This window comes from Pan troglodytes, chromosome 9, assembly GCF_028858775.2.
Source record: "Pan troglodytes isolate AG18354 chromosome 9, NHGRI_mPanTro3-v2.0_pri, whole genome shotgun sequence".
In the NCBI taxonomy this organism is placed as follows: domain Eukaryota; kingdom Metazoa; phylum Chordata; class Mammalia; order Primates; family Hominidae; genus Pan; species Pan troglodytes.
Genome location: NC_072407.2, coordinates 80,917,667 through 80,943,266, shown reverse-complemented (window position 1 = coordinate 80,943,266; position 25,600 = coordinate 80,917,667). Strand labels below are relative to the sequence as shown.

Sequence of the window (25,600 nt, the reverse complement as noted above, 5' to 3'; positions counted from 1 at the left end):
AGCCCAGAGGTAGGGCGGGCCTCAGGGCTGGCTGCTCCAGAGACCAGCAGTATCATCAAGGACCCAGATTCTCATCCTGGTTTTGCTCTGCCATACTCAGGCCAGTTTCCCCTTGTTGTAGGGTGGCTGCTAGCAGCACTGTGGACCATGTGCTTGTTCACTGAATGGTCAAGACAGACTGGCTTCCATTGCTCAGTATTAAAAACAAAGAACAGGCTGGGTATGGTGGCTCACGCCTGTAATCCCAACACTTTGGGAGGCCAAGGCAGGTGGATCACCTGAGGTCAGGAGTTTGAGACAAGCCTGGCCAATATGGTTAAACCCCATCTCTACTAAAAATACAAAAATAAGCCAGGCGTGGTGGCAGGCACCTGTAATCCCAGCTACTTGGGAGGCTGAGGCAGGAGAATCGCTTGATCCTGGGAGGCAGAAGTTGCAGTAAGCCGAGATCACACCATTGCACTCCAGCCTGGGCAACAGAGTAAGACTCTTGTCTCAAAAGGAAAAGAAAAGAAAAAAAAAAAAAAAAGAATAGCGAGGTATGGTGGCTCATGCTTGTAATCCTAGCACTTTCGGAGGCTGAGGTGGGCAGATCACTTGAGGTCAGGAGTTCGAGACCAGCCTGGCCAACATGGTGAAACCCCATCTCTACTTAAAAAAAAAAAAAAAAAAAAAAAGCCAGGTGCATGCCTGTCATCCCAGCTACTTAGGAGGCTGAGACAGGAGAATTGCTTGAACACGGGAAGCAGAAGTTGCAGTGAGCCAAAATTGCACCACTACACTCCAGCCTGGGGGACAGAGTGAAACCCTGTCTCAAAAAATAAAAATAAAAATAAAAACAAATAACAATTTTTTCCAGAAACTTCTGGAAATCTTCCCATGGAGTTTCACTGGCTTGAACTGGGTCACCTGCTCATTCCTGAAACACTCATTGGCTCAGGGGATGAGATCACCCTTAGGTCACTCAGGCACCTTGAGTGTAGATCAGTTCCCCAAACCACACTGTTGTTACTCAAGGGAAAAGGCAGAATGGAAGCTGGAGAGCAAAAGTCTTTCATCGTATCCAGGACAGGCTACGTCTTTTATGGGGCCCCAGGCAGAATGAAAATACAGGGCCCTTGGTTCAAAATTTTTTCAGAATTTCAAGATAGTGACAGCCCATCAAACCAAATACGGGCCCTCTGAGTGCAGGGCTCTGGGTGACTAAAAAGTTCACACACCCGTGAATCTGGCCCTCACCGCAGACTGCCTGCTGCATACAATGTTTAAGTGTTCACTGCTCTGCCTCCCACTTGATAGCAAGAACCAACCACTCTTGTTTGTCATTGTGCCCTCTGTGCTTGATTCAATACCTGGCATATGAGAGGTACTCCAGGAAAAAAATATTTGAGAAAGGAATGCTTGGTGGAGATGATATCGCTGGTCTGAGGAAATAGTGGTAAGTGGTAGTGATGGAGATGCTGAGGATGTCTTGAGCACCGGCTGGCGGCTAGCATCATACATCTCACCTCCTTCCTTGGCGGATTCTCATCCCAGGCCTGAGAGTCTTCTACCTCCGGGTGCACCTAACCTCCCGAGTGCCACTCCTTGTATTTTGTACTTGAGGAACATTTTTGTTTAACTCACTTTCCTGATATTTCACAGGTCTTAGGCCTTTGAGGCTGATGCCTGCTGAACTATAATCACATGTTTGACGTGTTTGACCGGGATTCTCATGCTGTTGCCTTCATTCACTGCTAGTCTTTGGATCACCATGCAAAGGGTTTTCTTTTTGAAGTTAAAATCTGCCTTTGGATAGGATATTCAGAAATGATATTTGTGTCCGTGTCAGTCCAATCTGTTTTTTTCGCATGTAGGAATGTAGTCCTCATTTTGTCATAAGAGTTAAGTCAGATTTTATTGCAAACAGAGCACTGTGTGGACTCTAGGGAGAAACAGAGATTTAAAGAAGTATTTAGACATGTTGTCCTAATTGGAGACACTAGGCAAAAACACATGAGGAGTTAACAAGAAAATTGTCATCATAAAGACATCATGAGGGCAAGGCTTAATTAAATTAATTGGCTTTTGAAAGGTTTAGGCTGCCCTCCTATTATTTTCTGCCTTCCTGCCTTTCCTCATGCTGTCTCTGCATATTTTATACCTTGTCCCTATCATTTAATTCTGTCCATCCTTCAAGGCCTCCAGAGATCACCTCAGAGACCTTGAATAGAAATGTTCTGCAGAGCGCCTGGTGCACATGGACATCTGATAGGCATTTATTGCCTTCTCCCGGGCACTGTCTCCCAATTTTGCAAGAAAACATCAGTCACTCCAGCCTCATCGCATTCAATATACAGCCTGGGTGCCAGCAGTTCCCACACTGCATCTGGTTAGGGCTGTTGTCTGTAAGCCTGTCTCCTTCAGGAGGCTCAGTGCCTTGATGGTAGAGATGACATTCGTGCTATTCCCTCTCTCCATGCCTATCACATGATCTTGGACATAGTAGGTACCAGTAAAAGTTGGTTGACTTGCCTCTGTACTCTGAAGGCAGAGAAGGGAGAGAGTCTGTGGGTTTGAGGGCCCCAAGGGAATTCTCATGATCCTCAGTCTGAGATCACAAGTGAGATAGGCAGTGTGTGATTTCAGTCTAGTGATGAGCCCAAAACATTGCCTTGAGCTGTCAATAAGACCCCAGGCTGCCCAGGACTGACACCTCCCTCCTTGCCTTGGTCCTGCACCTTCCATCTCTAGGCCTTCCCTGTCAGTCTACTGGGAGAGCAGGATTCCCCAGGGAGCCTGGTTGCTTTGGCTACAGCCCCGCTATGCTGTACAGTCAGGCTCAGACACGGCAAATATGAACAGTCAGGAAGGAAGTGTCTGTGTACCTCAAGTGTATGTAAAGGGGACAGTCAGACTGTATCTTCATGGAGGCTTTCGACATCTAGAAATATTCCTAAATGCCACATTTGAGTTCTAGAGAGAGAGAGAAACAGAGTTGTATTTCTCAAGTTCCCTTGGGCACAGTGCATTTGTCTTTGGACATGGCTGCTGTGCCGTGGCACTCCCTCTCCAGACCTCAGCTTGGGATATCCAGACACATGACAGACCCAGGCATCTCCCCCATTACTTTCTAGACTTAAGTAATACCACGCCATAGGTGGGACCCAACACACCGTATAAATGCCAGCCTTCACAGGACTGGCTCTTCCCAGCTTTTCTGGATCCCTGTAACATACAGTGTCAATGGTAGACAATGGAGAGAGGTAGAAAGACCCTGTGCTTGGAGAGTCAAGCTAGTCCTTGGTTTGAATCCACCACTTATTGGACAGAATCATGCTAACCCTTCACTTCCCTGAGACCCAGTTTCCTCATTCGTGAAATGAAGTTGATAGCGTTAAACTTCACAGTGCTGTAACACAGATCAGAAAGCCCAGATTTAAAGTACCTAGCACAGAGCCCGGCACACAGGAGGCTCAGCATGTACTTACGAGGAAAGACTGGCCGCCACAAAAATGCACTCTTTGGTTGACCTGACACAAGGAAGGGTCATGAAAACAGCCACAGACTCAAATACATTTTTCCCCATTTGGAATTATTCTGCCTGATTTGCATGGGCAGTTAAGAGAATGGAAACATTAAAAGGCTTTTATATATATATACACACATACATATAATCTTGTTTGATGTTTTCCTCCCTGGGATGATGCCTAACATCTATCAGATGGCTGCTTTTGCCTAATTTCAGTCATTAGATTAAGGAAGGATGAGGTAGTTCATCCTCGGGGAGAAAAAAAAAAATCAATGTGAATAAGTGTGATTAGTAACAGTGTCCACGAGTAATGCAGCGAGAGGACGAGACTGTGAACAAAGCTGCAGGCTGTGTTACTGTTACCCAGAGGATGCCTCTTCCTGCCTCCGGGCTCAGCGGTGCAGCTGCTCCCATTTCCACACAGGTCATGGTCTGTCCACCTGGAAATGGACGTTAATATTACTTAATATCCACAGATCATTACAGGACATTTTTCTTACGAAGTAGAAATAGTCAGAACTTTATAGTAGTAGAGCATTATATTTTAAAACATCTCTGGTTTTAAAAACTACTCTTGTTTGTCATTGTGCCCTCTGTGCTTGATTCAATGCCTGGCGTATGAGAGGTGCTCCAGGAAAAAAATATTTGAGAAAGGAGTGCTTGGCTGAGTTGATATCGATGGTCTGAGGAAATAGTGAACATCTGCTGAGATGTTGATGAGGTCTGAGAGAGTGATTCCTGCTCATCTGTTCACTAACATTCGCACCTACTATGTGACAAGCACTGGACTCAGTGCAAGTGACATGGTGATAAATAAGAGGCATCTCCAGGGGCTCACAGATTAGTGGGGGACATATGCATGCATACGAGTTAGTGTGCTAGCTGGACAAGCACAGCTACCTTGTGGTTTTGGGTTCCTGGGACATGAAGGAGGGTGTGGTCAGGTCTGCCTGAAGAGTGACGCGGTGTTTCAGCCTCTGAGTTGAGTTCTAACCTCACGGACTGAGGAGGGTCTAGGAAAGGCACTCTAGGCTGATAGCACAGCGGGTTAGGCATGACTCCCAGCTGTAAGGATGGAAACCCAACTCCAACTCACGTTTTTAAGAAAGGAAAATGTCACGGTGGTGTTACTGAAAGTCCAGGGGCTCATTTTCCCATCAGTGCAGCTAGATCTAGGCATTCAGATGTCTTAATGAATCCCTCCTGACCCTGTTTCCCTTTGTTTTGGCCTTATTCTCAGGCAGGCATTCCTCATATGATGACAAAGGGACCCCTGCAAGCTTATCTACTACCAGCCTTGTAACCAAACGGAAAAAAGCAGTGCCACTTTTTCTATAGCTCCAGAAAAATCTTGTGATTGCCTCTGATTGGCCTGACCAAAGTCACATATTTGCCCGAATCAGTCACCCTAGCCAGGGTGCTGAGCATGGAGTTTGATGGGTGATGTGGAGGGAGGGGGCAGGACAGAGAAGAAGAATCAACAAGCCTGCATTTGGATCCTGGCTCTACCTCTGTGATCATGGCACCTCTAATAGCTCCCCCTCTTACTAATTGTGTTATTTTGGACCAGTCTACCCACTTCTCAAAGCCTTGGTTATTTCAAACTGGAAATTGAATAATAATACATGTTTTATGGGGTTGTTTTTAGAATAAAATAAGTTCATGCATGTAAAGAACTTAACACAATCTCTGGCACATAGTATTCACTCAGTAACCATAGACATTAGGACTGTAGACATAGTGAATAAACATTTAGATTAGATTTACATTAAGTAGGTCTTGTGCTGGGACCATTAGGAATACCAAAATTCATATAGGAAACTCACTTTCTCTCATTTAAGCTTCAATCTCTGAGTAGGTACAATTATCTCCATTTTATAGATGACACTCAGAGAGGCTAAGTAACTTGTCTAGACCACACAGCTGAGTGAGTGGCAGAGCTGGGATTCAAACCCATGTCAACCGGACTCTGAAGCACTTGTCCTCTCTAGAACATGAAGGCAGCTTGGTCTTTCTACTTTATTTCTTCCAAAAAACAAAGGAAGCAGCCAGGTAAAAGTTTATTTCTCGCACTTCCTTATTTAAAAAGAAAATACAGAATGACATTCAGGCATGGGTGGAATTCCTAGGGATGTGCCTCCAAATCCCAATTTGCTTCAGATTCATCAGGATGCCAGGCCTGGAGATCTACACCCCTTCAGTGGTGTCAGCGCACCTCTGCATTGCATCTTACATTGTCAAGAGACATTTTCTTCAGGATGCCCTGGGCTGTATAAATTAGGCAGAACAGTGATCGCTGTGGTTATGAATATAACTGTTTGATTAAGGTTCCATGCCAGCTGCATTATTTGTTTCACAAACCTGAGCTGGGCTGATTGGATTTCTCTCTGTCCCTTTTTTTTTTTTTTTTAACATAAGTAGATTCTAAAATTGGAAAAATAAAATATTCCACAGCTGAGAGAAAAGAATTAACTTGGGGAATAAGCCCAGGTGGCACCCACAGAATGTACACCTTTTGTATTGAAATAAAGTTAGCGTCGTTTGTGCCTTGACTCTGGGGTTTGTGAGGGGACTGCTCTATAAACAGCACATGATGCTGTGGTAACAGAAGGAGTAGGAGGGCATTGACGAGGACCATAGCACTTAAGAGGACATTCTTAAATACTAATAATAGTACTATTTTCAGAACACCTACTGCATGCCAGGTGAAACGTACAGGTCAGTGAGGGGTGGAAATTATACTGTCGCCGTTAAGAGCATGGGAGTCGAAGCCAGACAGACTTGGATTTCTTAGCACTTAGTTGCCATGGAGCATGAACACATTCTCTCCCCGAGCCTCAGTTTTCTCTTCTGGAAGATAGAGATAACAATAGCTAACATTTAGTGAGTAATTGCTGTGTGTCATGCGTGTTCTTAGCACTTTACATGAATCCTCATGGCAACCCTATGACTAATATCTCTATATCTCAAGCCAGGAAAATGGGCACAAGAAAAGCTAAGTAACTTGGGCAGGGCCACAGCTAGGAAATAGTAGAGCCAGGATTCAAACCCAGGCCACCCTCCTACCATACTGTATTACGTTCCTCTTAAACCTACGTCCGAGGACTCTTGGGAAGATGAAATGGAAAGACAGTGGCCTAAAGATGCTTTGCAGACTAACTAGCAGCCCAGCAAGCCTTCAATATTTTGTGGCCATCATTGGTATTATTATTACATTTCTGTTGCCTAGGGATTGAGCTGGGCACTTTGGAGAGGACTTCAGGAGGACAAAATTTCTTTTATCTGTTTCTAGTATGACTTGGCTTATGGACATTGATGGATGGAATACCTGCCCAAGATCTCCTGAGCTGATATAAAAAAAATAAAAATAAAAAAACCCACATGTGGTCAGTCGTAAATGATGAAAAGCATCTCTCTGATTTGTACACTTAGTTAGATGCTTTCCACCTTTTCCCCCAAGTGAGGCCTTTTAGGGCCTGAGGAAGAAGGTAAAGGTCACATGAGTAGGAGGCCACCATGCTGCCTTGTGACTTGCTGGATTTGGATGGCCGCTCTTCGGTGAAGGTAGAGGGGTTTGCATGCAACTTCTCTAAAGGCTGGGAAGGACTCTGCATTTGGAGTCTCTGTTTATGGGCTCTGCCACCTGGGCAAGCTGTGTAGCCTTGCAAAGTCTCCATTTTCTTACTTGTGAAAGGAGGATAATAATACCCATATCTTAGGATTGTCCTTCTGGTGTGTTATCAAACAGCAACACTTTTTGTGGTCCCCAAAACATCATTCATATAACTATTGATATGGTTGCTGTTCAAGCATAACAAAAATACATGAGGGGTTTTTGCATTTAATAAATTGCTCAGTGCATGTAGCCGAGGTACTTCAGAATTAATTTTTTCTTCTTCTGCCTCTAGGAGGCATCAAAAGTAGAAAGAGCAATCAGAAGCTTGTATTGGGATCTTAGCTTTTATCATTTCCCAGCAGTGTGACCCTGGGCAGATTTCTTGTTTCGTATGTTGTTTGCTTTTTAAATCAAGATGTCACATTTAACAGAGTTGACCCCAATGCTAGGGCCTGAAATATCCCATCATTGAAAAAAATTGAAAAATTTCATAAACAAAGATGTGAGTAGATTTCTGAGGCTCAGTTTTCTCATCTGCAAAATGGAGAAATTAAGTCCTACTCTATACTGTTCCTCTGAAGATGAACTAAGGAAACCTTTGTAAAAGCCCTGATCATTGTCATGTGTCAATAAATATTCATTCTCTAGTTCTACATGGTGGAATTTTTAAAATAAAGGAAATAAATTTAAAAATAAATATTTATTTTTTTCCTCCCTGACAACCTCCCAGTGTCCAGACCTAAAGACTGTACGTGGACAAAGGCTTAATTTAGTTTCATTCAACAAACATTTTATAGCCACCAAGCACTAAGTGGAAAAGCAAATAAGATTTCTGCCCTTGGAGACCCTATAGCATAAGGAAAAATTAATTAGATGTAATTCCAAGGATCTATGAGAGTGAATTAATAGCCTAAATTGATCCTTTCTATTGGCTGGTCACTATGCTAAGGACTCCATATCCACTGTCTCACTAAATTCCTACAACAATGCTAAGAAGTAGATTATGCTATTATTCCCATTTTACAGATGAAGAAATCAAGGCTTTCAGAGGTTAAAAACGCACTCAAAGCCACAAAGCTAGTAAGTGGTAAACCCTGGTTTCAAACTTTGTTCCATTTGATTCAGCACTCAACCTCCTGGCCACTGTGCTGTTTGAATGAGGTTTGTGGCATGAAACTGGGGTCCAGAAAAGGTCTGTAATATGACCAGTGTGTATGCAGGGCAGGTGAGATTTGATCCTGAGGCAGCTTGAGCCTGAGCCACAGTGCTTACCCACCATGCAATACTGCTCTGTGCATTCTAGCGACCTTTTAGCCAACCTGTCCCTTTCATTTGAGGAATCTCAGTGTCTTTTCCAAGAGAAAGTCGTTTCTTCAAAATTACTGATGGCTACAAAGTGGAGGGAAAGGTATGAACATGATGGATGAGAATTCACCTCTTCCATGTGCTGGTATTTAGCCTCCTGCAGGGCCCATGGAATTGGGGTTAGAATTTGGAAAATGACCTGATAACCTGCCTTGACCTTTGATGTTGGCCATCAGTTTCAACAAAGTAGGCTATTCCCTGCAGGAGCCTTGAGATTCATTGTCTTGATTTTCTTTTCATGGCATCTCCAACTGTGGATAAAAATAAAAAGTTTATGCCCATCTCAATTATCAGCTGTCTTAAATGTGCAGTTTGGAGAAATGTCAGGTCAAGTTTAAAGAGAAGGATGAGGATGCACAGAGTGCCCAAATCACCCCAGGCCCCTCGAGAATCAGTGACAGTTCCTAGGTAAGAGAGTCCCCAGATGGGAACCTACCTGGTACCCCAGAGAGGGTAATCATCCACTTCTAGCCTCACACAGGCTATGATATATTAAGATACAACCTCTGCCCTTGGAGCGTACAGTCTGGTGGAAGAGACAGACCCGTAAACAAATGGTGATAACTCAGAGTGAGCCATGGAGGCTAGAGAGCCCAAACTAGGAGTGAGAGTGGTCAGAGAAGGCTTCCTGGAGGAGGAAACTTCTAATCTGAGTTAACCAGGCAAAGGTGTGAAAAGCCTCCCACGCAGAAAACAATATGTGCATAGCCATGGCCATGAGACAAGCAGTGAGCAGTTTCATGAGTGGTGTCTAATTAACCTGTTAACCTTGGCACCTTTTTAAAGAGGGAGGTGGCGAGCTATGGGGTGCTACCCTGGAGCAGTGGACTCATGCCGGATGGTGGTGGGTCTTGTACTGTAGGCAGTGGGGAGCCACAAAAATGCTTTCAATCAGGGAAGCAACATAACCCAGTTTCCTTTTAGGGAGTTCACTCCATCTGATGGATAGCCACTGAATTGAAGGGGGTGAGCCGGCAGGCTGGGGCACCAATGTTCACTATGCCCCTGGCCTGACTCTTCACCAGTGAGGACCTGAGCTAACGTAGTGGCAGTAGGGGTGGTGAGGAGCTAGCAGATATGTGGAAGATGACAGCTAGAGGAATTGGTTACATTGTTAAGTTGTTGAACCTGAAAAAGAAGGAAGACACAGTGGCAGTTCCCAGAGGTCTGGTTGATTGATTGGGTGGGAGGTTCTGACAGCAGCTGGTGATGTTGAGATCAGGAGCATTAGGAGAGGGAGTATAGAATTGGGGCTGCAGGGACAGGGAGGCACTAAGTTTAACTGTGTATACATTTAGTTAGAGCAGTAGAGGCTTGACATTCAGGCAGGAGGTTGAGGCTCATTATATTAGCCCTGCTTCACTGACAAGGAGCTCACTACCTTAAGAGGCAGCCCATTCAATACTGGAGAGCTTGGCAGGAGGAAGGGTTTTCTTAAGCTTAACTGCTGTCTGCTCCAGGTAACTTCCTGGTCTTGGTTGTCATTCATCTTCCTAAAGCCCCATGGAGTAGATTTGCTCCTTCTCCCACTCCTTTGGCAGTTTGAAGGCAGCAGCAGTATTCTCGCTATTTCCTTCTTTCCAAGAAATTCCCTGAGAGGAACAAGGGAAGCCAAGAGGAACTAGACCATCAATGGCTGGAAGGGACTCAGGAGATTAAAAATGAAGGAACTTCCTTTTTCAGATAAACAAATTGAGGCCCAGAGAAAGAAAGAGACTTCCCCAAAGTCACAGAGTGAGTTAAAGGCAAGGCTGGGAATAGTTCTTCCATCTAGGACTGTTGAATACACCGTGTGATTGGGTGTTTTATTTCCTAGCACATGAATTCTGTGGGCATAAGCTATGAGACTTGGACATTATAAGGCGTTTAGCGTTTTTCAGCTGGACTCCTAAACACATACTCCTTCTTTAAGCTCTTCCCCTTCCCCTTCTCCTCTCCAGGCTAACAGCATCAGTCCTCCCCCTACTCCCTCAGGAACACAGTTTCTAAACCCTTCACCATCCAAGGAAGCCAGGGAAAGCATTAACTAGCTCCAGAGACCTTGAGAAGGATCAGCCTCTACTGTACTGAGTTGACCCCGCCATCCAGTATCCCTCCTCTGGGCCCGCTCCAGCAAATCAGCACAGCATGGCCGTCCCTGGTTCTTCGTGCTTTTCCTCTGTGAATGCAGCCTACCTACGTTTCCATGAGCTGCTTATCTGCTCCATCACACTGCCGACTCCTGTTGAGCTGAATTCCACCCCCGACACACACACACACACACATACACATACCTCTTACCCATCAACTATGGTTCCTTGTTGATTTGGGACTTGACCTAACTGTTTATGGATCAGATCATTTTTGAAAAGGGTAAGAAGGTGACAATGGAAGGAAGGAAAACTCACTTGACAGCCAGAAAGCTTTCCCAGGACAAATTCTGCCTTGAGGTAGACACAGCTTTAAGTTGGGGGAAAGCATGTATCCAGAAAAGATCCCACCCCTCCGGCTGCAGCTGGCCTTTCCCAACAAAATCTGCCTGTTCAGATTTTACAGGCAGAAACTTTGTCTAATCCATCTCTACGTCTCCAGTATCGAGGACAAGGCATATAAAAAGTGATGTTTGTAAAAGAAATGAAAGCAGAGAAGCAGGAAGGGAAGGAGGGAGGAAGGGAAGAACCATCACATGTTTCCCTTTCTTTCATTCCATCGTTTTGCCTTGTTTGGTGCCCAGTCACACAACACAATATAATACACGACTTGCTGTGCACATATTTTGTAAGCAGATGTTCATTAACAAATACAGGTTCAGAATGATCTAGTCTTAGATTTTAAAATTGGAATGGACTCCCACCACCTCCTTTTCTGTTTGTCAGTTGGGGAAACTGGGGCTCAGATAGGTTAAGTGTTTTGCCCAAGGTCACACAGCAAATTAGCCGCTGATTGGGATAAGCGCAAGAATGAAATTTGGTGGAGTATATGTTGTGAGAGAGTTCTACTTTTGGATTCAAATGGTGGCCCAGCCAAATTATGCAAGCCCCATGCTTAAAAGAGACAGGTTTTGATGCTCTTGGCTTAATTTGTCTATGAATTACCATGACCCTAGGAATAGAGAGCAGTGTTGATTACACCTCTCTCTGGCAGATGCCAAAACTCTGTTCTTCCCTCAATTGTCTAGTTAAAGGCAGTAGGGCACTCTCCCCCAGTCCTATCCTAGAGAACATTCACTGATGGTTGAGGAACCTCATGTGCATTTTAATGAAGCCTGGGAGTTCTGGTTCACTCTTATGACTACTCTTAGCTTTAAAAGTTTGGAAGTCGGCTAGGCGCGGTGGCTCACGCCTGTAATCCCAGCACTTTGGGAGGCCGAGGCGGGCCGAATCACAAGGTCAGGAGTTCGAGACCAGCCTGGCCAACATGGTGAAACCCAGTCTCTACTAAAAAAATTTAAAAATTAGCCAGGCATGGTGGCGTGCGGCTGTAATCCCAACTACTCAGGAGGCTGAGGCAGGAGAATTGCTTGAACCCATGAGACGGAGGTTGCAGTGAGCTGAGATCGCACCACTGCACTCCAGCCTGGGCAACAGAGCAAGACTCTCACTGGAAGTCGGGGTGAGCCCTCTTTCTGAACACCCTTGAAACTCCCTCTGGCTCTAGGCTCTTAAAGGTGGGTTCCAACCTCATCTCTCTTTGTGGTCCATTGCCAGATCTCTATTCCATGTGCCCAGGTCTCTCACCATACTGCTGCCACAAGGGGTCTGTATCTTTCAGCCTGTGGGCCTTTGCTCACTCATGCCAGGCCCCTACCTAGAATGCCCTCTTGCTCCCCTTTTGTCTGCCTCTGTCCTGCCTCTACTTCAGTGCTCTGTTCAAGTTCTTGCTCTTCCTAGAAGCTTTCCTAGACCACTGTATGTGTAAATTCTTGTATCCTGGAGGGATGTGGCTACTGCCTGAGACTCAGAGCGGAAGCCGAGCTGCCACGGGCTGGGGGAAAAGAAGTGTCTTGTTCATTGTCTGTGCTCTAGCAGACTGGGTAATTTCTAAAGAAAAGAAATTTCCTTCTTACATTTGGAAGCTAGGAAATCCAAAGTCCAGGGGGCCACATCTGGTGAGGGCCTTCTTAGCATGTCATAACTTTGCAGAAGGCATCACATGGTGAGAGGGCAAGAGTGCGTCAGACCAGGTCTCTCTTCTTCTTATAAAGCCACCAGTCCCACTACTGGGGCCCCACCCTGATGGTTTTGTCTCACCATAATCACTTTCCAAAGGCCCCACCTCCAAATGCCATCAATATATGAATTGGATATTATGTTTCCAACACATGAAATTTGGGGTACACATTCAAACCATAGCAAGAAGGTTACTCCAGCCTCTCTCTCTTCCTAACTTTCAGTGTCCTGCTGTGCTCACCATTAGCCAAACCTATCCAGAAGCCAGTGGGCAAGGGAGCCCAGGTGATGCAGTCCTTAGGAGTCAGCCTCCTGGGACACAGAAAGGCAGAGAATGGTCTGGAACTAAGGATGGGGCTGGAGGAGGCAAACAGAGAATAAAGTCTTACAGTAGCTGTTTACCCATCCTACTGTAACTGGAGTACATATCCCCTGGGATCACTGGTCCCAGTCATTGCATGCAGCTAGCCTCCCTGGCCACCTCCTGCCAAAGGCCAGCTGTGCTTCCCAGCCATTGTGACAACCAGAAAACACCCTTCCTCATTTCCATACACCCCTGTTTAAAAACCACTGCATCATACAATGAGGCTTTTTCATACATTGTCCCTTCATCACTGTTTGTAAAATGCAAAGCAATTTAATAATCTGAGTGTTCACCGAAAGTTCTGTCCTGACTAAATGAATGAGGAAGCAGAAATAGCCATATTATGACCTCAAGGTGCTATTTTTTATTCCCCATCAGAATACAGGAAGGGGAGCCAGGGAAGCCCCACAGTCTGCTGTCCTCTGTGGGCCCTTCCTTGTGTGTGAGTCCATCTGGGATTTCAGGCCAAATACTGTTTAGAAGCCTTGAGCACTGGCCGTGACATAGGACTAAAGTGAGAATGAACCGAAACCATTTTGTCCGGAGAAGGAGTGAATAGGCAGAGAAAAACACTACAAAAAGTGTGACCCCTAGCCTCATGTTCAGACTGGTGGTTACATTGTGGACTTCATTGTTTTGATCCATTCTAGGTTCAGGTAACAATAATACTGATTGTTTTCTCTAACTCTTGCACAAGACTTTACAGTTTGCAAGGTGCTTTCATACACATTTGACAAGTGAAGAAACTGAAACTCAGGTTAAATAAAGTGCTTGAGATTCTACAGCTTGAAGGAGGCAGAACTGAGACTGGAAGTCAGGCTATCAGATTCCGACTGCTGACTGTGTTGATAAAGAGCTTTCCGGCCTTCGTAAATTGGTCGTGTAGGCCAAGATTCATTAGCTAAGCTCTCAGCACTGCTACATCACCATCCCATGTCAGTGGTAGTCGATGGCATTTTAATGGAAGCCAAATAACTCTTTCTGTTGGCATTCTCAGGCAGCTGGAGTTTTTGTTTTATGATAATTAAATACCATCATCTTTCATATCTGACAATCTTTAGGACCCGATTAATGACTGCAGTGTATGCTTGGGTCATCATTAGCTCCGTAGCAAGGAGACCTTCAGGCACCTGTCTGCCATTTGCAGGGCTGGATGTGGGCACTCAGCCTGGCACCCTTTCTTGGAGCCAGAGCTGGCCTTAGATCACAGGGCTATTGACATGATTGAGTTCCTTGCCTGAGCCAAAGCTCTGGAAGTTTATGGCTTTTTCTCACGAATGTGATCTTATAAAAGAATAGTGGTAGACTCCACTGGAATCTTTCCACGAGGGAGGCACCCTGCCATCAGTCTAGGGGATTCTTATAGCCTGTCCCGGCCTGGTTCATCCTCCACGTGGCCACCAGAAATCTTCCTCACATACTAATGTGACCCCCCCACCCTCTGGATAAAGGCCAAGGTCTTTAGCCTGGCACCTCCAGGCAGTGACCACCTGGGCCTGCCCCAGTGTCTCTACCTCATCCGCAGCCACTGTTCTCACATAGCCATTTCACACTAGTTATAAAACTGTCCCCAGCTGGCCTTGCTTCTGAACCCTTGCACATGCATTATCTTCTGCCTAGAATGCCCCTCAGACATAGGTCTCATGTCACTTCTCAGAAACCTTTCCTGAGCCTGACAGTCAGTCTGGCAGCTGCCCTCCATACCTGTGGTGCTCCCTGGGGCTGTGGTGTATGCCGATAAGGATTATTGTGGTCGACACTTGGAAAGTGCTCAGTATGTGGCAGGCCTTGATGTAAGCACCTTACCTGCATTCACTCATTGAATGCACACAAAAAAGAGTGTTTAACAGTAGGGTCTATGGAGGCAGACTGCCTGAGTTCAAATTCTGGCTCCACCAATTAAAGGTTTCGAAATCCTGGGCAAATTGCTTAGCCTTTATGTGTCAGTTTCCTCATTTACAAAACTGGGAGTAATAACAGTACCTTCTTTACAGAGCTGTTATAAGGATTAAATAATCAAAGTACTTAGAAAGTATCCGGCAAGTAGTAAATACTCAGTAAATGTTAACTAATTTATGCGATGATGATGGTGATGTATAATTTTATCATCACCAGTTCGTGTAGTATATATCTGTTTGTATATCCATTTTCTTTACTAGACTATGAGCATCTCAAAGTCAAGGACCATATTTGTTTTATTTCTGAATCTCTATGTATTCAACCTACGGTAGTCCATATTCTTTCTTTATTGCCATTACTATTATATGTACATTTTATAGATGAATGACTAGAGGCTCATAGAGGTGAATGTAGCCAGTAGGAGACAGAATTAAGGTCTAGGTCTGTGAGATCCCCGAGCTCTGCTCTTGTATCTTTGCCAGCTGTCCTCCCAACCACTGACTACTTGTCAAGGATGAGGCTTATCCCCATCTTTTAATCCATCAAGTCCCTGCATACAACAAGGGGCTGTTTAATATTCCTGGCTGATTAACACTAGGGCCTTCTCCTTATGGCACACCTTCAACCCAGGGCAGAGAGGTATGGATTTGGGTAGCAGCCCCTGCCTGGTTTGCTCTGAGATGCTAGTCTAATGCAGAAAGGAGCTTTCATCTTTGAATACATGGTGAGCCCATGTGTCTGGTTTTATTCTGAGTGTCAGGGCTACGGCCATTCTCATCAGTTTCTGAACTACAAGTTCAGCTACAGGCACCCTCCTGCGACTAGAGCTCCTAGGAGCCAGCAGGTTGTCCAGAGTGGGATTCAGTGTAATAAAATAGTATCACACTTCTGTTAGATATGTTCTGCTCTTTTTCTCTCAAGGTTTTTTGCTTTGGAACCCCTGTTGTAAATGCTGAAGAGTGATCACCATGGTGACGATTCAGGGCTTTGTGATTTATTCATTCAACATGACTTTATTGTAATTGTGGAATTAATAGTTACCATTTTTCAGAATTCCTATATTCCAAGCATGGTGCTAAGTACTCACATACATTATCTCTTTTAATTCTCATAACAATCCTATAAGGTGGGCGTTATTTCCATTTAGTGATAAGAAAACTAAAGCTCCAGAGAAAGTAAGTGACTTGATGACAGTCACACAGCTTCTAAGTGGCAAAGCCAAAACTTGAACTCAGGGCTCTCTGACACCAAAGCCGAGTCTCTTTCTCTTACATACGGCTCTGCCCAGCATTGTAAAGGAGCCTCACTATGATCTTGGTTCAGGGAGGTGCAGCCCGGAGGTTTCGGTGTTCAGGATTTCTGTGCATCTAAAATGAAAACTGCCTAACGTGTTGGAGGACACTAGTAACTGCAAATATATTTAAGAACTTGTAGGAAGCAAAGAAACTTCCTGGAAAACCAGGCTTGCAAAACTCAGGTAAGCAAGTGACCTTTACTGGCAGTGGTGTGCACAAATAGCAGTAAAATGACTCACAGTTGGGCTTGATTCACAGATATACTTGGTAGCTATATCTGTAAGAAGAGGGTATAAATTGGAATTTCCATCACAGCTTTGCAAGTGTACCAATGTGTACTCCCAGGTAGCGTGAGAGAAGCAACTGCTTGTGCAGGCAAAAAGCCCAACTACCTGAGTTGTTGTTCTTTCCCCGACATTCTGTAAATATTTACTGAGGGCCTACCATGCATCAGGCACAGCTCTGTGCGGACACTGCGGATATGGAAAGAAATGACACATGGGTCTTTCCCTCAGGGCTTAGTAGGAGTTGATGGTACCCATGGCTCTTCATCCTCCAGAAAGTGGTGAAGTAGGAAAGTGTGCCCTTTCACACACACACTGACCAAGGACCGAAGAGAAGTGAGTTGTTGCAGGTCACCCAGCCAGTAAATAGAAACTATAAGAGAGTTCTCTCTTAGGCCATATTTATCTTGTTCACTGTTTTATTCCCAATACCTAGTGTACAATACTTGGCACAGAATAGGCATTCAATAAATGCTGAATGGGTGAACTGATTCTGAGATTCCCTCCAAAGACGAGGGTGCATATTTGTCGGGGGATAAAAGAAGTCTCCTCTGTAGCCTCTCACCTCTGTCTTCCCTCCTGGCCATAGGAGCAAAAAAAAAAAAAAAAAAAAAAGAGCCCATTCAGACCAGAGGAAACATTTGCTCTTTGGGAAGTTTATGTTTCTTTGTGGGGTTTGTGAGTGAGGTTTCCATTGCTGAGCTCCCAAATACAGAGCTTTTCCTTTGGGAACCCAGGAAACATCAAGGTCCCCTTTCTTAACATTCTCAAGCTAGAAAGGGTGAGGGAAGGGAAATAAAGGGCCTAGCTCAAGCCTCTGCAACTCTGGCTCCAGGCAAATAAGTGAAGGCCTGCATAGACCCATGGTCTAGCAGGCCCAGAGTGGTCTACTATGATTTTCTGCACACAAATTGCCCCACATGAACCTCACTTGCTTGCACTGAGAGCTCAGGCCATTCACATGGCTATTCATTCAATAAACTTAATTGAGCATCTGCTCAGTTCTAGGCTCTGTGATCACCCAGCACAGAGAAGAGAAGATAGGGACTTTCACACCTCCCAGAGGAGGCAACATGTGGACATCAGTATGCATGCTCTTGGGGAGGAAATGAAAATGAGAGGTCTGGGTTGCCTGCTGTCAGCATTCAAGAGGAAAAGGACAGATCAAGGAAGTCTTTCTGGACGGGGAGGCAGTTGAGCTGAGAGCTCAAAAGATAGAAAGGATTTGGCCCAGAACATTCCTTGTCCCCATAGAAAACATTCCTTGTCCCCATAGGAGAATTTCCTCTTAGAAGTTAGTTTTTAGACCTGGACCAGTGATCTTACTTAAAATTTCATCATTGCAGGACTTTTGACAGTTCTCCTGAACATTTATCAAGCCAGAGCCTGGTGTCCCCATTAGTCACAAAGCAAATGTCTGTAGGCTTGCCTGCCTCAGACATCAGATGTTACTGTCTTCACTGAGGACCTTTTTCCTGCATTTAGCCATGGACAGACATTCCAGGAGGTGTTTAAGTTTTATGCAAAGGCACCATGGTTTGGTAGACTGAATTTGGCTTTTGTGTTTATGAGAACTGACTAGTTTTGTAAGCCTCAGCGTCCTCATCTGTAAAATGGGAATACAAATACTGCCCCCTAAGGGTTGTTGTGAGCATTAGAAAAGTTAAGGGTTTGAAAGCACACATTACAGATGCTCCAATACATAGCAGAAACTATATCAATTAAGTAAAATGCCATGAGGTTGACTCCTAGGACCAGAGCAAGAGCAAGGACTGGGTCACACTTCTCTGCTGGCCTCTTGATAACCATTGGACAGTAGTGGTTCAGCCACTGCCTCCCACTGCTCTGGTGAACTACTGCCAGCAGCCTGAAAGGCCAAGGCTGGGAAGAACATTCAGTCAGCCCAAGAGGCTGCTTCTGCTGCTGGCTTCTGTCCCAGGCTCTGTCTGTCTCCACTGAAGTGCCACCTGAGGACAGCTGGACAAAACAAATGACCCTGCACATTCTCACCTTCTTTCTCGTCCAATACTCCCTGTTCTCTGAGTGGGACACCACTCTGCCTGGACAAGTTGTATTCGCCTGCCAGGTTCTCTCCCTTCCCAGCAAGGAACATCCTTGCTAGTTCCCTTCTGGTCCAGCTCTACAGAACTGCATATCTTCAGGGAGTACCATTCACATTCTGTCACCTTCCTGGGGACCCTCCTTGTGGGAGTTGAGGTTTTGGCCATTCAGATGGTCTCAGTACATCTCCTGGCCTCGGAGGAAAAATGTGGCTGGAGTGGAGGATGCATGATGGAGCTGATGGGAGAAGAGGCTAGAAGACAGCCGTGGATCGGATTCCGGAGGGTTTTGTATTAATAAGCCAGGTGTGGGCTTTATGCCGAAAGTAGCAGCTTGTAATAAGGAAGTGATCCACTTAGAAGGGTTTCTGTTTCTTTCTCCCTTCCACCCCTAACTCCCCTTTCCCAAATTCCCCACCAGATTTGCTTTATACCTCTTTGGCATAAAAGGTTGATTTACTCAAAAAGCAGAGTGATGCATCTTACACTAAAAAAATCCATAACACTAATGGTGCTTCGTACTTGACTGTGCTTGATGATTTCCAAAAAGCCTTCTCCCTATCCAAGGAAGAGCACAGCCTTTGGAATATTGCTGTTCTTTCTGATTCTTAGTCTCCTCTATAAAATACAGAATTCTCATGAGGAACAAAGGAAGCAGAATACTTCAGAAATATTTATTTCCTACCAATTGCCTCATTTGATCTCACAGTAGCCCTGTGATCCCCCAAATAAACTATTTCTCCTATTTTACAGATGAGAAAACTGAGGCTTAAAGAGGTTAAATGACTTGTCCATGCCCATGTGGTTAATAAGTGGTAGAATCTAGGTTAGAATCTAATTTCTTGGCGTCTTCACCACCCCCATAATATCATCCGCTTTGAAAGACTAGGCTTTCTGTGAGCATAGCTTAGATGGATGGTGAAGATTTACCTCCACAACTTGCCTTATTTGTGGTATCACCAGAAATTGTATTTGTTTTCTTTCTTTGCCAATAACACCTACTTAGCCACAAACCCTTGGGCACTTTACTTACCTGCTCCAAGTCTACGTTTTTCATCTATAAATTGGTGATGATACCTGTTGTTCTGAATAATTAAAGGGAATAAATAAAGTATCTCAATGTTCTCATCTGTAAACTGGGGATAAAAGCAGTCCCTACTCTGCGGTGGTTGTGAGAATTAGCTGAATTTACACTTGTAGAAGGCTCAGAACGGGACTCTGGCACATTCGATGTGCTCAGTAAATGTTGAGCGGTTTTTAACCACCGGACCCCAGCATGGCTCACTTTATTCAAAAGTCATCTTTCTCCTTATGTGGCCACCCTATCTAAAATTTCACCACTGCCCTTACATACACAGGCCACAGTCCCCTTCCTGGCTGTATGTGCTCTTAGATTTATCACCATCTCAGTAAACTCTATGTTTTCCTTTTTTTTTTTTTTTTTTTTTTTTTTTTTTTTTTTGAGACAGAGTCTTGCTCTGTCACCCAGGCTGTAGTGCAGTGGCGCAATCTCAGCTCACTGCAAGCTCCGCCTCCCAGGTTCACGCCATTCTCCTGCCTCAGCCTCCTGAGCAGCTGGGACTACAGGCGCCCGCCACCACGCCTGGCTAATTTTTTGTATTTTTAGTAGAGACAGGGTTTCACCATGTTAGCCAGGATGGTCTCGATCTCCTGACCTTGTGATCCGCCCACCTCGGCCTCCCAAAGTGCTGGGATTGCAGGCTTGAGCCACCGCGACCGGCCACGTTTTACTTTTAAAAACTTGGTTTGTTTCGTTTACTGTGTACCATCATATATAATCAGTGGTTCTAGAATTTTAGCATACATCAGAGTCACTTGGAGGGTTTGTAAAATCAGTTTCCTGGGCCCTATCAGGGTTCATGATTCAGTCAGCCTGGGGCAGGGCTTATTTTCATCTCTAACAAATTCCCAGATGATGCTGAAGCTGCTGGTCCCTGGCCACACTTTAAAAACCACGTCCTAAAAGCATGAAACAATGTGAAGTTGCTGAGATGGGTAACTAGTCTTTTTTATGTTGTTTATTGTTTCACTCCCCTGCTAGAATTTAAGCTCAGTGGGGACGGGAATTTTTGTCTGTTTAGTTGGTTAAGGTATCCCTAGCACCTAGAATGGTAGGTGCTCAATAAACATCTGTCGTGTAATTACTGATTGACTGCATCAATATGTATAATCTGCCGGCTCCCTCTTCTGTGGTCTTGCTCAGACCTCCGTGGCTGCTTTTCCAGCCGAGGGGCAGCACCAAGCTCACCGCCGCTGACCGCCATGTTTGTGCCCTAGATCACCCGGGCGGCCTGCAGAACCACGCGCGGCTCCGGACGCCGCCGCCGCCGCTCTCGCACGCCCACACCCCCAACCAGCACCACGCGGCCTCCATTAACTCCCTGAACCGGGGCAACTTCACGCCGAGGAGCAACCCCAGCCCGGCCCCCACGGACCACTCGCTCTCCGGAGAGCCCCCTGCCGGCGGCGCCCAGGAGCCTGCCCACGCCCAGGACAACTGGCTGCTCAACAGCAACATCCCCCTGGAGACCAGGTGCGCGGCCGGTAGGGCGGGTGAGGCTGAGGAGGGTGGGCAGCCGGGGCCCGGACCAAGGTCTTTGGCTGGCGGGGCCATTCATTGTCCCCAGATAACGCCGGCCGGAGGAGCTGGGGTTGGGTGCACGGTTTAGGGATGCGGTTCTCTGACTGCCAGCATGGGCTTTGGAACCCAAGAGACCCAAGGTCCAGTGCTAGCCTGCTGATTACCAAAGGTGTGACCTTGGCCAAGTTGCTAGACACCCCCCGCACCAACCCCTTGCCTCTCTTCCCTTATCTACACAATGGCCATGATGTTTGCGGGACGGAACTGTTAAAGGAGATGAGAGCTAACGTGTGAACGAGGCTTTCACAGATGTGTGACCAACAGCAGGCTCTCAGTCTGGTTTGGCTCGGGCCCTCATCTTTGCCTTTCCCTACATGATTCTACCACCCAATGCCTAGTGTCAGACCTGCCTGGCCTGGCGTCGGCACTCAGCTATGTCAGTCTCCCCACCTCTCCTCCTTCCCTGCTGTGCTACCACCTTTATGCCCAAAGCCCTAATAACCCCTAGCATGTATACATCAGCTTTGGGTTACAAGGGCTTTCCTGTGTGTGACATTATGTAATCCTCATACCTCTATGAAGTGGGTATTAGGATGATAATCCCCATTTGGGAATTTGGAAGCTGAGAATCGGAGCGGGTCCATCACTAGCTCACTTCACACAGGCGACTGAGGCACAGCTGAAACTTGAACTCAGGTTGCCTGACTCCCTGTCCAGTGCTGCTTCACCTACGCCCCAGCTACCTTCTCTTCGTCTCTGCTGGCCGGGATCCCTCTGCCCTGTTCCTTCTTCCAGCTTTGTTGGGCAATGATTTGTCAGCTCAGGGACATCAGTCTCCTTGAGTTCTGTAGCTGTTCTCCTTCCCTCTGCCTACACACTGTTTTTCCAAAATGGAGTTTGTTTATGATTTTAAAAACCATACAAGCTCACCAGAGAAAATGCAGAAAATTATGAAGACAAAAATTAAGATTTACCCATAATCCTACCACTCTGAGATAAGCGCTGTTGACTTTGGGAGCATAGCCTTTCCCTTTCTCTAAACTGTAGATGAAGTGTCCTAGGCTGGCAAAACTGGAACCACTTTATCTTCTACCCTACTTCCTAAAGTAGTGGGACACGTAGATTTTATCTCCCCAAACTCCTGTTCTTTATCTGTGAAGAGAACAAAGGTCATCCCACAGTTAAGGAAGTAAAATTAACCTGCATGTGAAAAGTGTAGACATGTGACTGCCTAGCACACAGCTGTGATAATGGCACATCGAGCTTGTGGAGGCCAGTAAGAGAAAATGAACATTGTTTGTACCACTTTACTCCTGTAGAATTGTTTTTCCGAAAGCAAAATTCTTAGAGATGCAGCCCAAGCAGCTTCCCCGCTCCCGCCTCCAGTCTCTTAATTTATATTATTTCTGTTGGCATCCTTCAAAATCGTGTGTGATTTTTCCCTGTGTGCCTCCTTTGCGCTCATCAGTAACAGAGTAGGATAATTGTGTGTCAGCCTGCCCAGGGTAGCTTAATCAGATCTCCATTATTTCCAATGTGCTCATTGAAAGACCGAACATGACTGAAAGAAGCCAGCCACTAATCGATGGTTCTGATGCTCTGCATGGACCATAGTCACCACTCCCTCTGCTTGGATGTTCATCTTTCCCACTTAGGATCAAGTTAGAACTTCCTATTCTGAGTCTCCAGGTTTTTCAAGGAAAGGAAGATAGAGGATGAGCAGCAAGGCGGTTTTCCTAATGGTTAGTGTGAGTTGTAAAGGTGGTCCCAGCTCACGTCTCCTGTCTTTCTGTGCTCACCTGCCTTTCTGATGTTCTATCTTCCCACATCCATTGCTCAAACACATGCAGCTTTTTCTTTTTATTTATACTTTATTACTCAAATAAGAAATGTTCATTGTAAAACAGCTAGACAATGAAATAAGCAAGAAGAAAAGAAAATCATTTTTATTTGTCACCAAAAGTAACCATTGTTAACATGTAGGTATATACTCACATAACACCATTTTATATACATCTATATACATATATAACATTATTTGTGATATATATCATATATATTTAATATTCAGTGTATGTATATGCATGTATGTGCATGTACATGTATTTCCCCCAATGTGAGGCCCTTTCATGCCTTTTCACAGAGTCTTGCAGAGCTCTGCCAGAGTCGCTCACCTTCTCACTTCGTGGTCTATCCAGTCCTACTTATTCTTGAAGCCCCGGTTGAAATGTTTGAGGAAGTCTTCCTCTGTGACCCCAGAGTCCTGTCCCTCCAAGGATGACCTAAAGCCAGAAAAGGTGCTTAATTCAGTGAATACACAATCAGAATTCTAGATCTTGATGCTGACCTTAACTGGTTGAAGGCACAAAACTAACAAGGCACAGTTTAGGAGGGATCAGCATCAAGTCTGGCAGACTGAATCACAAGCTGACCAGCTTGGCAAGGTGGACAGAATATGGCCTTCAAAGTCAGAGGGACCTTCATACCTGCCTTGGCTTTAACGCTTACTAGCTGGCCAAGTTCCCTAACATCCCTGAACCTTGATTTCCTCATCTATAAATTGGGATAAGAATTCGTGCCTCTCAAAGAGGTTGGGAGGAAGTAAATGTGATATATAAGAAGCACACAGCACAGTGCCTAGCATTTAGAAACCACACTCTAAAAGCTATTTCCCATTTTTTTCATATACGTCTTCTCTCCATATCCACCCTGTGGATAAAAATGTCATTCAAAAAGAGTTTCTTGAGCTCCTACTCGCCCCAAAGGAGTTGAGGGGAAATAGTAGGTTCTACCTCTTCTCTACTTCAGAGAAGTAAGTTTGGCCTTATGTTCTGAGGGTACAAGTGATGGCCCATTCACCATAGTGAGTTTGAAGCACCAGTTTTAGGATCAGACATACCCTATCCTCAGAAACCCCACCCTAGTGCTCACTAGCTATGGACCAAGACCTTCAATTTCATCTCTAAAATGGAGAAAATAAAAGTCACTTTCTGCTGTGATTATCTATTGCTGCACAACAAACAAATGACTCCAAAATTTAGTGGCTTTGGAAACATCCAGTTGATTACACTTCACAGTGTGAGTCAAGAGTTTAGGAAGAGCTCAGCTAGGCTATTCATCCACTCCACATCGCGTTGACAGGGGTCCACTGGTAGTATTCAGCTGGCAACTGGACTCATTTGAAGGATCCAAGATGACTTCACTAACATAATTGACATCTTGTTGGGGGATGGCTGGAAAGCTGGTCTTGGCAGTACCCTTCTGTCTCAGTCCATTTAGTGTTGCTATAAAGGAATGCCTGAGGGTGGGTAATTTATAAAGAAAAAGGATTTATTTGGCTTACAGTTCTGCAGACTTTACAAGAAATGTGACACGAGCATCTGCTTCTGGTGAGAGCCTCAGGCTGCTTCCACTCATGGCAGAAAGTAAAGGGGAGCCAGTATGTGCAGAGATCACATGGCAACAGAGAGAGGGGTGGGGAGGTGCCAGGCTCTTTTTAACAACCAGCTCTGGAAGGAACTAGTAAAAATGAGAACTTGATCTCCTCCCAAGGAGGGCTTTAATCTACTCATGCAGGATCCACCCTCGTGACCGAAACACCTCCCATTAGGCCCCACCTCTAACATTGGGTATCAAATTTTCTTTCTTTTTTCTTTTTTTTCCCCCCTTTTTGAGACAGAGTGCAGTGGTATGATCCTGACACGCTGCAGCCTCAACCTCCCAGACTCAAGCAGTCCTTCCACCTTAGCCTCCCAAGTAGCTGGGACTACAGCCACCCCCATGCCCAGCTGATTTTGTTTATTTTTGTAGAGATCAGGATGGTCTTGAACTCCTGGGCACAAGCAATCCTCCTGCCTCGGCCTCCCAAAGTGCTGGTTCTACAGGTGTGAGTTACCGTGCCCAACTGGGTATCAAATTTTAACATGAGCTTTGGGGGGACAAACATCCAAACTATAGCATCCTCTCCCTCTAAGGGCCTCTCCAAATAGGCTTCCTAGCAGGGTAATTGTGCTTCATACTCAGTGGCTTGCGGCTCCAAGGCACTGAGACAGGAGCTATTGATGCTTTTAAGGCTTGGCCTGAAAATGCTGTAGTGTCACTTCCTCCATATTCTGTTAGTCAAAGCAGTCATAAGCTGGCCAGCTTCAAGAGGAGGAGAAACAGACCCCACTTCTCAGTGGAAAAAGTGTCCAAGAATTTGTGGCCATCTTTAATCCACCACACCACCTCATAAGGCTGTTGTAACAAACATATTAAGATAATGTCTGAAAATGTCTTAGCATATAGTAAATGCTCAACTACTTATTATGTAGTGTTTTATTATTCAGTAAATATTCACTGAGTGTCTACTATGTGTCTACCAGGTAAGACATTTCAGAGAACAGACTCCTATAATAGAATAAGTGCTTTGATAGAGAAAAGTACAGGAAATAATGCTACTTTTTAATTGCCCTGA

The 25,600-nt window shown here is 45.2% G+C and overlaps 1 protein-coding gene across 19 annotated transcripts in view; it reads left to right on the top strand.

The window, feature by feature from the left end:
* The window catches only part of TENM4 (teneurin transmembrane protein 4), a 3,006,191-nt gene that overhangs the window by 2,740,885 nt on the left and 239,706 nt on the right, over nt 1-25,600 (top strand). For all 19 annotated transcript variants that reach the window (XM_054661572.2, XM_063784373.1, XM_063784372.1 and 16 more), the window contains one exon: nt 20,841-21,096. In XM_054661572.2, the coding sequence (XP_054517547.2) occupies nt 20,841-21,096 (256 nt within the window). The remainder of the gene's footprint in view (nt 1-20,840; nt 21,097-25,600) is intronic.